The sequence below is a fragment of the Octodon degus genome, unplaced genomic scaffold, assembly GCF_000260255.1.
Source record: "Octodon degus isolate 3935 unplaced genomic scaffold, OctDeg1.0 scaffold00021, whole genome shotgun sequence".
In the NCBI taxonomy this organism is placed as follows: domain Eukaryota; kingdom Metazoa; phylum Chordata; class Mammalia; order Rodentia; family Octodontidae; genus Octodon; species Octodon degus.
The window spans coordinates 13099069-13115078 of record NW_004524597.1 but is presented as its reverse complement, the minus strand read 5'-3'; the positions used below and the strand labels follow the sequence as shown (position 1 = coordinate 13115078).

The 16010-nt window shown below is 45.7% G+C and overlaps 1 protein-coding gene across 4 annotated transcripts in view; it reads right to left on the bottom strand.

Annotated features, from left to right (window-relative positions):
- Positions 1-16010, bottom strand: part of Gnb1l (G protein subunit beta 1 like) — a 77872-nt gene that overhangs the window by 27419 nt on the left and 34443 nt on the right. For 2 of the 4 annotated variants that reach the window (XM_004628152.2, XM_023711842.1), the window contains exons 3-4: positions 7098-7245; positions 6513-6638 (exon numbers count right to left, since the gene is read on the bottom strand). In XM_004628152.2, the coding sequence (XP_004628209.1) occupies positions 6513-6638; positions 7098-7225 (254 nt within the window). In that variant the 5' untranslated portion in view covers positions 7226-7245. The remainder of the gene's footprint in view (positions 1-6512; positions 6639-7097; positions 7246-16010) is intronic. The other 2 variants (XM_023711843.1, XM_023711844.1) reach the window with 2 other exon arrangements.

Genomic DNA, 16010 nt, shown 5'->3' with positions numbered 1-16010 from the left:
CTGAGTGTGGGCAGCACCAGCTGCTCAAGAATCCAGGAAGCAATACAGGTTCCGGATCCCTTGTTCAAAATGCCTGGGTCCAGAAGTATTTTGGATTTCAGAGTTTTTCAGATTTTAAAACAGTTGCATAGACTTTACCAGTTGAGCATTCCTACTCTAGAAACAGGAAATCTGAAATGCTCCAAAATTCTCAACTTTTTGAGAGCTGATGTAACACTAAAAAGCTTCAGATTTTCACATTAGGTATGCTCAACCCATTGGATCTCCAACCTCCCACAACCTGTTGGATCTTGACAGTGAGCCCCAGCAGATACCTCCTGACTCAAATAATCAGGTCAACTTCAACTTCAATGAGCCATGGGGATACCACATATTCCTGGTAACCTGGGATAAAGACATTCACTTTGGTGGGCTTCCTCCCCAAACCCATAACCCTCTTTCAAGCCTAAGAACAACAAACAAACCCAACTGGAGGGGCATTCTACAAAACATCTAAGCAACACTCTTTAAAAATGCTGAGGTCGCAAAAGTCAAGAATGGAGAAATGATCTCAGAATAGAGGAGAATAAGGAGCTAGACACTCAGTAAACCCTAAAACAGAGGAGATGTTGGTAGGAAACTAAAGAATTTTCACAAAACTGCTACAATCATGCACAAACATTGTACAGGTAGCCATGTCATATGAAGGCCCACGCCTTAGAGAACCTGGCTCATGGACGGCACTCTTTCTGGGGCTGGCCCAGAGCAACTCTGCATCAGTATCTACTTGGTTTCTACAGAATTTGTCAAGCTGATATTTATACATGCTGGATATTTTAAGGGCTCAGATTCATATGCACCGCATGGGGCACTGATGGACAGTAGTGCCCAGGGTAGAATCCTGGCAACAAGGACCACAGGACGGTGTCCTTGGCATAGAGAGGACCAGAGCCCAGGTAGGGAAGGCAGCCAAGCATCATGCTCATGCCTAGGGGCACTGACATGCACTGGGCAGGGAGTAAATACCAGCTTGTTCTCAAGGACACTTGCCTCTCTGTACTCATGGGCTCTGAATGTAAAATCAACTGATGACTGGAAATATATAGGGGAAAGACATTGCATCAGTACTAACCATATACAGCCTTTTTTTGGGTCATTCTTCCCAAAGAACACATTATAATTACTTATATAGCATTCACACTGTATTAGGTATTATTAGCAATCTAGAGATGATTTACATATGTTCTATGCAAATATTATACCACTTTATAAAGTGGACTTGAATGTCCATGGGTTCTGCTATTTTTAGTGGGTCTTGGACTTCCATGGGTACCAAGAGATGACTGCAACTAGTTAGGCCTAGTGACATACACCAGTAATCTCAGCACTCAGGAAGCTGAGGCAGGAGGATTGCTGTGAGTTTGAGACCAGCCTGGGCTACACAGTGAGTTCAATGTCAACCTAAACTACACAGCAAGACCCTATCTCAAAAAGCCAAACAAACCAAAATGATGAAAAAGAGACAACTGTAGCTTTCTATTTTGTACCCACAAGACAGTCATGAGGGTAGCATGGAAATGTCCACGAGACCTCCTGCCTAGTGACTTACTTGTCCCCACACTGCCTCTCAGCTCTTTCTGGGTCCCATATACTTATACTTGTGCCCATTCTTACTTGTGTCCCCCCCTCATCACTGATTCGCCTAACCTCAACAACACACAGCCTCTCAGTGTGCCTTGCTAAGGCCTGCTGGTCCTATGTGGCATGCACACTGCACTTGCTGTTATCTTCATAGGCCCCCAGCAGCCCATCCCACTCAATCCTCTTTCTACCTTTCATGTCTCCAGTATGCCCTTGTTCCTGAGGAGACACTGCCTGGCCATGTCCTGGAGGGATGCTATGAAGATGGTGCTGTACCCTCCTTGGTCACCAGAACAGGGGGCACATGATGCATCTTGCCACTGGTCAAGATGGTTCCTGCTGGGCTTGTCCACTACAAAGCATGTTTGCCCTTGTCTGACAAGGATTCTGTGGCAGGACATATTCTGATGTTATGACAATAACCTAATCCTCAAATGACCCTAGCTAGCTGGGGCACTCCTGGATGCCATCCTATGTCACCCTTTCTCTTTTCACATGTTCAATTCTCTTCTCCACACAAAAACCAAGAAGTATTTAAGACAGAGTTTACCCAAGGGACTGACAAACACAAGAAAAGGGCCCATCAGTGTTAGAAAAAAACTCAAAGCACATTCAAAAGGGCCCATGTTAAAAAAAAAAAAAAAAAAAAAGGCCCATGTACAGGGGTAAAGTAGAGGAGGGGCACACCTGCTTTAGGAGGTGCACAGGGATGTCTGCCGATAAGTCCAGTATGCACATGCACTGTGGCCCAAACACCCCAGCTCTGGATTGGGAGGCCCAACCCGCATGTAGGTATTGATGTGTGCTCCAAGCAAAAGAGGACTCAGATGAGTCCTCCTGATGACTTTATTCATAAGAGCTCCAAGTAGGCACCCGAACACCAAGAGGGAAGATCACTTAGTGAATAGCACACGGGAAACAACTAGCTGTAGCTACACATACCACACACAGGCCTTGCAGAGAATAGGATGAGACAAAAATTAGAAGCAAAAGGCATTCTTTCATGTAGCTCCATTTTTCTCAAAGAAAGAAACAGATAAAACTAGCTTATACTTTTTTGAGACAAATATTAAGAAGAAAAACACAAACAAGGTACAGAATTATCATCTACATCAATGGAGGGCAGGTAGCCCTTGTAGAGTGGCAGGTGGAGCTGGGCGGCTTGGGGGTGGGTGGGACTGCTGCCCTTCTTGACCAGGAGATGGTTACTCAGGTGCTGCCTCTGTCATAACGCAACTGCCTCTATACTCCTTCTTGCACTTTTCTGTAAGTGCCAGTACTTTTCACAGTGAAAAAGGTAAAAGAAACGTCCTGTCAAAGAGGCTGTTATGGCACAGGTGGGGGTGGAGCTGGGGTCCTCCATCCTTCCCTAGATTTGAAAGTACATGGCCTTCTTCAAGGGCCACTTAGAGAGATGTGGCTTTCAAACACAGCCGAGCCCCAGCCAACGAGAGGTAGCCTTGCAGGGGTACAGTCTCTAGTGCAATGTAAATGCACCTGGGCATTCCACACGTGCAGTTTCCACCTGCGGCCTCCTGACCCACAGCCAAGCCTGCTGGAGAGGGCCTCTGTGCCCCATACTGGCTGGGACAGGAGGAATCGCAAAAAGCCTGCCCCAGGCTGCCATCTGAGTGTGCCTCCCACACCAGGGCTGGCATTGTGCAACCCAGAGGACTGCTGAAGGCCACCCAGATGTCTGGGCCTTGGAGGAACAGAAAGCCCTTAGAGGCCTCCCTGAAAACCTGAGGAACACTGACAAATGGCAATCCCAGTGCAACTGATTTAGTGGGGTATTTAGAAATGATCTCTACTCTGACAATCAAGGAAACACCAAAACCATACAGAGGCATTTTAGCTGAGGAGGAGGCAAAATTAGGTGAAAGCTTCAAAAACATTCAGGGGCAGCAGCACTGTACTGTCCTCCTGGACAACTCTGGTCCTTCACTCCTCTGACAGCCATCTTCTGGATGGTAACAAACATCAGTCTAGCACAAAAGTTCTCTACAGACCATGTGGGGCCAGATAATCCTGTCCTCCAGGGACAAGACTGCATAGTACCCAAATGTCCAGAGCAGTAAGATAGGCCTGTCACAGGAATTCCCTGAGCATGACGGGTACCAAGTCCTGGGAGGGAAGCACCAGGAATCTGCAGGAAAAAAGGCTGCTCAGAGAAGCAGCACTTTGACTTGGTTTCCGGGCTAGCAATAGCAGTCCCCAAGCAGGATAAATGTCCTGTGAGTGAGGACAATGGCCTGCTCTGGCAGTCAGGTGACCCTGGAAGACTTCTTATTGGCTCCCTATACCTCCTCTCCATCCCTGCCATGCTCTGTCCTTCCCACTTCCCATGGAAAGCAGGGAAGCCTCTCACTCATTTGCCCATTCTGGCTGCTTCCTGGCCCATCTGATGTCCCTAGGCCTGTCATCTGAAGAAGAGTACAGTGACAGTGGCAGAACAAAGCCCCAGAAAATAACAAAGGATGTACCTGCCTAGAAGCTGCCCAGCCTTGTGTCCCTAATGGCCCCTCATGACACTCCCAGGCTAGGTTCTCCATGGTCTCACTATGTAATCTCAGTAGGAGAAACAACCTGCTGCCCCAATAGAAGCACAGGCTGTGGGTAGTGCCATCCTTGTACCTTTTAGCAGTTTCTTCGCAGCAGTTAGCGGGCAGGTGACCAGCAGCCAGCACCTGAACACAATGCCTTGAGAAAGGCCATAAGCAGCAGAAGCGAACTCTTAAGATAAAGAGAGCACTTTGAAGGATATAGGCGATTCCTCTGTGGTCCTTTCTAGCTTGAAGGCAGTCTAGACAAGATGCAGAAGTGATCTATAGAGTGTAGAAAACACACACACACAAATACACACACAGAGTCTCTTAGACATGGGCCCAGAGCCTTAGAGAAAACAACCTGGATGGGCAGAAACAGCAGATGCTGCAGGGGCCACAGGAAGGAGTTGGCCCCATTGCTGCACCCACTCAGAAGCTAAAGCAAATCACCGTGAGTCAAGTGGGCTGTTACAATCTGGAAAGGGACACATTGCCAGGCTCCAGCTCTAACCTGTTAGGTCCACTTGGTTCCTCCCCAGGCTCTCGGTATCTGAGCTATAGTTCATTCCACTTTCTCAGTCCATGGTGCTGTCATTTTTGCCCATCTCAAAGCCAAACCAGGTACCCTTCATGAAGCCTGACCCTCTCTGCCATGTTATACCTGCACTAGAAGATGCCTCAAAAACTGACTTTACACATGTGAAAGATTAAAATTGGACCCCTGTCTTTCACCATGCACTAAACTAAAATTGACATGGTTAAAATATCTAAATACTAAAACTGAAACACTAAGTTGGTTAGAAGACAGAATAGGTAGAACTCTTGAAGTTGGTATAGGCAAAAACTTATGAACAAAACCCCAACTGCACAGGCACTATTACAAAGAATCAACAACTGGGAGTTCATCTTATTAAAAAGCTTTTGCACAGCAAAATAAACTAACAAAGTGAAGAGACACCCCAAGGTGTTGGAAAAAAGTTTGTCAGCTGTTCCTCAGGCAAAGGATTACTATAAAAAAAAAAGAAAAAAAAAAAAAAAAAAAAAAAAAAAAAAAAAACCCAGAACCTCCTAAATTTAATTTAATTAATTAATTTATTTATTTATTTATTTTTTGGCAGAACCGGAGGTTGAACTCAGGTCCTTGCGCTTGCCAGGCTAGAGCTTATTCTACTGAGCCATCTCCCAGATCCCTCCTCCTAAATTTAAAGAACCAATTCAAAAATGGGCATGAGACAAATACTTCTAAGATGAAGTACAAATAGCAAATAAATATATGAAAAATGTTCAACATCACTGATCATTTGAGAAATACAAATTAAAACAATTCTGAGATTCCATCTCATCCCAGAAAAAATGGCTATTACCAAGAAATCACCAACAACAAATATTGGCAGGGCTGTGGAGAAAAAAATCTTTCTCCATTGTTGGTGGCAGTGCAGACTGGTATAACCACTGTGGAAATCAGTGTGGTGACTCCTCAAAAAACTAAGACACAGGTCTCATTTGACACAGCTATTACCCTTCTGGGGGCTACCTTCCTGAAATAATTTAAAGTATCATACTACAGCAATACATGCACAAGCATGTTTATAGTGGCACCCACGTAATAGCCAAATCTCGGAAACAGCCCAAATGCCTATGCTGGTAAATGCATAAAGATGTGTTTTTTAGTGTACAATGGAGTAGCACTCTGCCACAAATAAAGATAAGCTCGAGCCATTCTTAGGTAAACAGATACACCCTGTGATCGGTCTTAAAGTGAAGTAAATAGGACACATATAAGGACCAAAATGCATAATAGATATTGAAAAATAAAATGTTCAAATGGGGAGAGGAACAAGGAAGGGGGAGAGGAAAGGAAAGAAGGGAAAAGTAAAAAAGAAAGTGAGAAAAGAAAAAAAAATGGAAACAAACCCTTTGTAAATGAAGAAGAGAAGAGAGGTTGAAGGGAGGGGAGGAAAATGGGAAAGAATCAAATTACATCAGGTACAACTTCTATATGATGAATATGATCATTATGTACATCTAAAATGTACCAATAAAATTTGATTTAAGAAAAAGCCACCTCAGATGTCACCAGCCCCAGCAATCCAGCCTGCTGAGATGCCCCTTTGCTTTCCTTTTTCCTTTCCTTTTCTTCCTACCTACCTTCCTTCTTTCCCTCCCTCCTTCCTTCCTTATCTCTTCCCATCCCTCCCCTCCCCTCCTTCTTCAATCGATCCTTGAAGTTTCCCATTTTCCCTGGCAACCAGGTAGAGCTACAAGGGCATGTGCTAGGGTGCTCCTGATTCCCACTGGAGGCTTCAAAGTTGCTGTTTAGAACTTCACTCTGCTGCCATGACATACCTGAGGAGCTGAGGGCTCTGGGGCAGCATCTGCAGCCAAGTTACACTCTGGCCCCTATGGCCATCCAAGGTGGCAACTGCTCTCCGGGTCTGCAGGCTCCATATATGAACAAGACCATTCTGAGATCTGTTGAGAGGAGCCCAGCACAGGTCAGGAGCAGGCAACAGAGTCAGGTAGAAACTTTGAGCTTGCTCTGGGGCCTACTTGGATACTATATACCTGGTAGATGTGGGTATTTTGACCACTGGGGGTTTTAGGTTAATAGCCAACAGCTCTAACTACAAATCAAGGATAAAACTGCTTCCAGAGAAGGTGAGTGGGAAGGCCCTTAGAGGTCTGGTTGGGGAACTCAGGAAGCAAGTGCTGCTCCAGAAGGGAAAGAGATCCCTGCCACTTGAATGTAGGCTACATAGTCTCCAACAAAGGGGCACATATCCCTGCTTCTCCAAGGGAGTCAGTCCTGAAAGGACAGCAAGCACGAGAGCTTGAAGCCCTATGCTAGCACCCCAAATGAGTTGTGGCTCTGTGGTGCCCGCAGCCTCATGACTTCATTCTCATGCTCAGGCTGAGGCAACTGCTACTCACCCTGAGAAGAGGAGTGGGCACCCATGGACCTCAGCTCCACCACAGAAATGCAATGCATTTACTGCTGACTGTGTGCCTCGTAGAACAAACTGCGGGTCTGGCGGTGGTGGGGACAGGGGAACAGCCATGCTAGGCAGGGTGCAGTCACCTGGGAACCAAGGAAGGACACATGAGTGACAGAGCCCTCTGTTCTCCAGGAAGGCAGCATAGGCAGGAGCATCTGGATGCTAACCCAATCAGTGCCCCTGGTCTTCTGTTTCTCCCAGAGGAAGAGAGACTTCTTGTTCTGCAAAAGTGCTGAATGGTCCTGTAGCTGAGAATGGCTAAGAACCAGCATTCTGCACAGGCTACTGGGCCCATCCTGGTCAACGACGGTGCTTACCTTTTCCCTAATTACTGGCCATTTTGACCTTCAGTTGTTGTGTTTTTTGTTTTGTTTTGTGCATTTTGTACAGGGTCTCACTGTGCAGCTCAAACTCTTCAGCCTCCCCAGCACTAGTATTACAGGCATGCACCACCACGCCTGGACTCGGTCACTAGCTCAGGGTGGCATGCAGGACCGGAGATCGAACTCCAGTCCATGCGTTTGCCAAAGCAGCTTAGTCCACTGCGCTATCTCACCAGCCCTAGTGATCATTTCTGGTCAGTGCTTCTGATGGGAATCTGTGAACCACCTCTATATCTCCTATTCTGCCTATAGGCTTTTGCACCAAATTGGTATTACCAAGATCCCAACCTCTACCTTCCTTGGGCAGGCAGAGTGGCATCCACACCTACCCTTAGCCACTTTGGCTCTGGGTTCTCTGCACAAAGCCACATGCTTGCTTCAGGGCTTCTTGATCAGTGCTGGTGACAAAGAGCTTTTGCATGAGATTATGAGTGTAGCTCAATGCTTGCCTAGCATTGAGTTCCATCTCTAGCACCCACCCCCCCAAAAAAAAGATCCTTTGTTTCATCAAGATCTGAAGTTTCTCCTAGGCCCATCTATGTACTTCTTTGTAAAATTTAGTTTAATAAAAACTCTGCTGACAATAGCTGGCTGGGTGGGTGATGTCTTTGGTCAACTGGTCCTGCCTTTAGCCAGAATCCTGTTAGGTTAGTAGAGAGAGAATCCCCCTTACTCTTGATGTCTCCTGTACATTGACACCCATAAATTTCCACTTGACTAAATTTCCAGAGGGCTGGCCAAATAGCTCAGTGGATTAAAGCGCCCACAAACAGGTGCAGAGGCAGGGGGTTTGATCTCTGGACCTGCTGTGCAGGCCCTGCCCCTGGGGCGTGCTGAGGTGGCAATTGAGACTGGGCGTGGTGGCGTGCACCTGTAATCCCAGTGCTTGGGAGGCTGTAAACAGGAGGATCACTATGAGTCTGATCTAGTAGTGAGACCCTGAACACCCTGAAGATCCTTCCCTAAAATATTTGAGGCCGGGGAGATGGCTCAGTAGAATAAGTGGTTACCTGGCAAGCGCAAGGGCCTGAGTTCAATCCCCAGTTCCGCCAAAGTAAATAAACAGATAAATAAATAATTAAATAAATTTCCACTTATCCACTTTTTCATGCTGTATTCAGAGTTCAGTCTAATCTACCTGTTTTCACACTGTATTCAGAGTTCAGTCTAATCTACCTACTCAGTTTTAAAGCCTCATTGTCACAGTCTCAGGACCACTACAATGGCCTGAGTAATGTTTTCCTTACGGTGCTATGAGTGTTTCTCTATCGTTTTTTCCTTATACTAGCGCCTCACCACCTCCCCAGTCCTACTGTCCACACCACTTTTTCTCTGCTCCAGTCCCCACATACTGCAGTGCTTGTCCTGCTTCCAGGCTGGGCTGAGCCCTACCCTGTCTAGGCCTTGTTCCACTGCCTTGCTCAGAAGCCCCCCCACCCTTTTACTCTACTGGCAAATCCAACTTCCTTCCTCCCTTGAGTCACATGCCCTCTTCTCCCCTCCTTGCAGTGTGGTAACAAAGTGGCAGGACTTGGGTTCCATGGCCAGCTGGGGGACAGGAAGACAGGGGCCATGCTGAACTGTTCCCAGAGAAAATGCTGGATGCTAGGAACTGTGTAGGACTCCGGGAGTGTAGGACTACAGGGGAAGTAAAGGAGAGGGGCCCCCCTCCCCACTTCTGCTATACACACCCCCTAGCGTTAGGTCTTAGGCCTGCACTGACTGGCACAATTTCTAATTATTACAACTACCCTGTGAAGAGGCAGCACCCCCTGACATTGGAGAAAAGGAGGCATGAAATGGTAGGGTGAGCTATCCTAGGTCCCAGGCTTATGTCTGAAATGCTCTAGCGCCTGTGTGTTCCACCAAGGTGCAAACAGCCAGTACTGTGGACTGTGGGCAGTGCCATACTAGTCTCCTGGCTGCTCCTCATAGGACTCCTGTCACAGGGGGACTTGCTAGGGTCCCTTCAAATGGAGAAGCTTCCAGTGACCGCTCTGAACCCACCTCACCATTCAACTCTGCAGAGCCCCTTCTGCCATCTTGGTCTCAAAGATGGCTGTTCTGAAAAACAGGGTGTCCTCAGAGCTGTAAGTGACCTGCCCCAGTGGCTAAAGGTACATTTGTCTGCCAGCTAGCATATACTAAGTTGAAATTACAGAGGAAAAGCCAAGAAATAGACAGCTGGGGACTGCTGCAGCCTGTCCCAAGATCTCCACCACTGGGCTATGGGACAGCTGCCAACCTACTCACTTGCAGCACACATGCAGCATGGTGGGGATAGGCCTGTCTAACTGGGTGACAGCTATAGCCACCAGAAGGACCACAGCAAGTAAAAGAATAGGATCAAAGAAGATAGGAAGCATTCATCTAGAAGAGAATGTTGGCCTGGAGGCTGCTAGGGGATGTGGGAACCACAGGCCAAGGCTACATGCAGTATATGAGTAGATGTGGAGGCAGGATAGGTAGAGTTCTCTAGTGTGTAGCCCATCCCAGCTTGGGCATACCCTTTGGTCATTCTAAATAACACAAAGTTGCCCAAGCCGGGTCCCTGGGGACCTGAGAGCCTATGCATGATGGACTGTGCCAACAAGGTCTGCACCATGCCACTGAGGTAAGATTAGGGTCGGGCCCTTGATCCTAATGATCTGGTGCAGATGCTAACAGGGACAGGCCTGAGAAGGGGCTTGGCTCTGACATTAGGGCAAGAGTTGACCTTTCCTGGTGACTCAGGCAAGCAGACCATCAATGGACCCTGCCCCTATCAACGACTTTCAAAGAGAATGAGGAAGTCACTATGAGTGCACTTTACAGAGTGCCAAATCCTTTTTTTTTTTTCTTTTTATGGGGTTGGGAAGGAGGGAATTAGCCAAATAAGTCCTCTGGCCTTTGGCTAAAAGCTGCCAAACTCTCCCCAAATATAAGGGTAGCTTCCTTCACAAGGAGAAAGACCCATCCCCTACTGTTCCTGGGATGCATATCCCTACTGTGGTCCACTGAAAGGACTGCCTCAAGGCAGGCTGACCAGCAGGCAAGTACAAAGGGGCAGTTCTTGGGTCCTCAAGAGCCACTAGCTGCCTATACAGGCTATGCCTGCCAAATACAAGTTCCAGGCTCTAGCTCTACAAGGAGACAAGCCAAAGCACCTTAACCTAACCCAGCAGGAAAGCACTAAAGTACAGGGCAGAGGCTCCTCTCACCACATGGGTCCAGACAGCAGAATCCAATTAATCATCTCTGCACAAGCTCGCATGTGCAATACAGATCCAGGTACACATGCACAAACACAAGCACATATTCACATTCACACATGTATGCAAGTATATGCTCATGCTTATGTGCATATATACACATGACACATTCCTGTATGCATACCCCCATAGAGGCACACACACACACATGCATATAGAAATGCAGGCACACACCCATACAAATATATATACATGTGCTCATACTGACATACTCCTGTGGAAACACACACATGCACAGATTTTACACTTATGCATGTCCATACACACAGGCATGCACATACACACATGCATGCATAAAAACATACTCAAAGGTAGCATGGTAGCCTCTGGTACTGCCCGTGAAGCCTGGCCCACACTTGCCACCTGCCTGTGGCCTGGCAGGAGTTTCCAGAACCTCACAGCAGAAGGATCATTGTAAGGTGATGAAATCAAGTTCTCCTCTATTGTTTCCCCAGAACCGTGGGGGAACAAACCCGTCACGTTGTTACAACAGCCGAAAAACTCAGGCCAGAATGATGCATCGGCAATTAAGGGCTCCATCATTTCAAGCAATTAAAATAAATGCTTTATTTGAAAACTAATTAATTCTACCTACATATTTTTCCCATGACAATATCCTATGATTATTTGATTTATGACATCTAATTATTCTTTATTAATCTAATTGAGAATAATCACGTTATCCTATCTCCTCTGGCACCAACTGCCTAGGGTGGAGGCTGCAGCCCCTTTGCAGCACTAGCTGTATCATTGTGTAGCGCCCTGCTGTACTCCTGTTTTTTCGTCTCAGAGAGCAAAGGAACAGGAAACATAATCTAGAACACAACTTCAGTTTTGCTTGTTCTTTGAGATGTCAAAGCAAGACAGATTTTTTTCAAAAATTAAAAGAAAGTTTGATACAATTTGCATTAATTCTGGCAGCCTTTCCTATGAGGGTCTACAAACTCCTGGAACTGACGGCCCTTGTTCCCAGCAACAGAAATGGATAGCTACAACAGAAGCAGCCTAGCAGGCCTCGGGATGCTTTCCACAGAGAGGGGCCCTGGGCTCTCCAGGTACACAGATAATGCATAGCTGGTGCCAGTTTACATCCCACCTTTACACTTTAGCAGGTACAGTAGCCATGGTGATGGAACCATGACCCTCAGAAGGGAGGCCAAGAAGATATGCCTATGCCCAGCATGCTGGCACAAATACCATAGCCCATAGAGGCTGTGTTAGCTCAGACAGAATCCACATGCAATTCAATTCAAGGCAGGTGAGACAGGGTCAGGAGAATGGCTATACCCAAAGACAACAAGTCCCTTCCCAAGATCATTTCTGGGGTTTCCACCCATGTGTACCCCATAACCTGACCTATGGGCTACATACAGGTCAGCCCCAGGCACTTATCATGCCCTTGGAGCTCCGCGGCCCTGTGCTCACCTCTGAGCCTTCTCTTTTCATCAAAACAACACCTGCTCACTATGGCATGTTTGTAAATCAGCAAAAAGAGCTGAGAAGCAGGACAAAACAGAGAAGCCATCACCCAGAGATACCTGAGCACTGCCCCTGTTTGTCCTAGCCCACCAGATTCCACCTTCATGTACAACAGCACCAGGTAAATCCACATAGGCCAGCAGGAGGCAGGCCCTCCAATCTCCACCACCACACGAGCCCTCAAGGTCCCTGAGTATTCCATATTTCACTAGGGTGGTGCCACTTTCACAAAATGGATACCCTGGGGCCGGGGAGGAAGGCTCACTGGAATAAGCACTTCTCTGGCAAGCGTAAGGGCCGGAGTTCAATCCTCGGTTCCGCAGGGAAAAAAAAAAAAAAAAAAAAAAAAGATACCCTGATGTCTTCTCCACACAGAAAAAGAATAAAAACATTTGTAATATAAGAAATAACCCTCAGGGGCTGGCCAAATAGCTCAGCGGAAAAAAGCACCTGCAAGCAGGCGCAGGGGTTGGGGGTTCGATCCCTGGGCCTGCTGTGCCAGCCCCGCCCCTGGGGTGCACTGAGATGGCAATTGAGACTGGGCATGGTGGCATGCACCTGTAACCCCAGCTCTTGGGAGGCTGTAAACAGGTGGATCACTACAAGCCCGATCTGATAGTGAGACCTTGCAGACCCTATAGACCATTCCCTAAAATACAAAAACAAAAAAGTAAAAAGAAAAAAGAAAAGAAAAGAAAGAAAGAAAAGAAATAAAACCCTCAGTGCATCATTAAATTGACCAAAATAAAAGTTAAACCTTCAGAGTTTAACTAAATAGTGTATCAAAAACTCAACCAAGCACTGGGCATGACAGCACACACTTGTAATCCCAGCACTCAGGAGGCTGAAGTAGGAGGATCACTATGGGGGCAAGGCCAGCCTGGCTACATAGTGAGTTCAAGAGCCTGAGCAACATACGAGACCCTGTCTCAAAAACAAAGCAATCAAACAAAAAATTCAACCAAGTGAGGCCTGCGAAGTCTGCACCTAGCACCTTCTCTGAGGGTGCCTGCTACACTGGTGACCTGAAATTTGGGTCTGACAGCCTCTGCAGTGACAAAGTGAAAACTTACGGCCCTCTCAGGGTGTCTGGTCTCATAGGAGAAGCACAATAAATACGCAGCCCATAAGAGATGCAAGTCCCAATTCACGCCACCTTGGAAGTTTGCCCAATTTCAGTTTGTCTTCTCAGAAGGACCATACCTTCTACCCAGGAGCTGTTGTATGGTCATGAATCAACGAAAACAAAGAAACAGCACCATAAGTGAGAGCTATCAGAAACAACAGGAAGCAGAACGAGGTCTGCAACGCAAAGAATTCAGGTATATAAAATATGGATATTTTGTTTTTTAAGGAAATAAAAACAGGGAATTGAAACTGTAAGTAAATAGCAAGAGACTAAAAATCACAGATTTGAGAAGAATTCACTCTGGTGAAAGGTTGCTAGGAAATAGATTTGCATTGTGCCAAAGTATTGTTCTTCAGGTTATTTACTAATCACAAAAGGAAAATGTACCCTTATAATGGAGACATCTGGCTGTCAGCACCTTCACAACTGATAGAAGTTGGCACCACCAAAGGTAAACAACAGGCATCGCTTATCTCCTGGTGTGATGCAATATGAAGTCACGGCGCCATCCTGGCATTTCTGTGCCAACAGGAAAACCTGAACCTGGCCTTGAGGAAACAATCAGACACATCTAGATACAGGACAACAGACAAGACAACTGGCTTAGACTCATGAAAGGGTCAAGGTCAAGAGAAACAACAAAAGCCAGAAAGCAAAAGGTAGTTGACTCATATATTAAGAGAAACTTAAAAAGGTATCTCAGGACTGGGAATGTGGCTCAGTGGTAGTTTTGCCTTGCATGCACAAGGCCCTGGGTTTGTTTGCTAGCACTATACACAGACACACAGACACAGACACACACACGATCTCATAACCAAATGAAACATGCAAACTTTACAACTTATTTAACTAGATCCTGAATTAAAAGTGGGGCACAGTGTGGCACAATCTCAGAACTCTCTGGGAGGCTGAAGCAGGAGAATTGCTTGATTAAGTCTAGCTTGGGCAATTTACAGAGAGGCAGCTAAGTGAAAGGCCGTAGGTTCAATCCTCAGTACCAACAGTAGAAGACAGCTATAAGGACACTTTAGGGACATTTGGGAAAATCTGAATGTGGCCTCCAACCATATGGAATTATTACTTTTCTTATTCCTTATTTCTTGGAGATGCTTGCTCCAGGGTTTAGGGGAGATATGTCATTATGTCAGTATCTATTTTTCAAATGATTCAGAAAAATGTCTCTCAATCTCTTTGTACATACGTGTAGCGTCATCTCACAGCATCTATGGAGCACTGGTTCTAGGCCCTTCATGGATATTGAAATCCAAAATGTTCAAGTTCCTTATATAAAACGGTAGAGTATTTGCACAGAACCTATGGACATTTTCCTGTATACTTTAAGCTGTTTCTAGATTACTTATAATACCTAAGTCAATATAAATGATTGTTATACTACATTGTTTAGGGAATAATGTCAAAAAAAGGCCTGTACATATTTATTCCATAACTGGTGGAATCTGTGGATGTGGAAGTTATGGATGTGGAGGGATGACTGTGCAGATGGAGAAGTAATGCAAGAGCTGCAAAATGGTAGCAACTGGTGAAACACAGATGAAGACATACAGGTATTTATGACAGGACATTTGCAACTCTTTTGTAAGTTAAAAAATATGACAGCATGCTAAGGGAAGGGGAAGTAAACAAGTTCACACTGGACTCATATTAAGAATGTATGTGCACATCAGCGCAATAAAAAAGCAAACACCAAATCTAGGAGAGGGAAGCAAATGCCAAAAAAGAAAAATGAGCAGAACCTTGAACGGCTATTTGAAATCAGCATAAATGTCCAATAAACAAATGAAAGGATGTTTAAACTAATTAATAATCTTGGGAATGCTGTTCAAAACCCTAGCATGATATAAATATACTCTTGGCAGATCAGCAAAATAGTACAGCCTGTCAAATGCTGACAAAGACATGGGGCAACTGGAACCTTCTACCATGCTGGAAGAAACATAAACTGAAAAAACCACTTCAGAAAACAACCCAGTCCTGAGACTTGTGTAAAGATGGCAGAGTAGTTTGGAGCAGAGAAAGAGCATCTCTGAGATTGGCTGTCCAGACAGTGGAATATAGCAACACAAGGAAGGGAGGAAGGGAAAAAGGGAAGTGGGTCATTAGGATCCAGGAAGAATCTGAAGTGAGAATTGAAGCCCACAGTGAGAGAGGAAAAGAAATTCAACACAGAAAATAACCTGGTCATATCTCACCCAATTTATGACTCAGCAATCATATTCTTAGATAAATATCCTAGGAAATTCTCAGATATACAAGAATCCTTAGAGCAGCATTGTACATATTAACTAGAAACAACTCAAGTGGTTATCAACTGTACAATGGTATGAGCTTGGTAAATTCCCACAGTAAAATACTCTGCAGAACTGGAAAGAATAAGCTGCAGTCTGACCTAGATTAAGCTCAAAATTATAATTTAAATCAAGAGATTTAAGGAAATAAAAAGGAAGCTACAGACAGAAAACACTACACACATTTGTTGAAGCACTCACACGCAAAACCTACCTATTGACTCAGAATACGTAAGTCAATAAGAAAGAGAGAGAGAGAGAGAGAGAGAGAGAGAGAGAGAGAGAGAGAGAGAGAGAGAG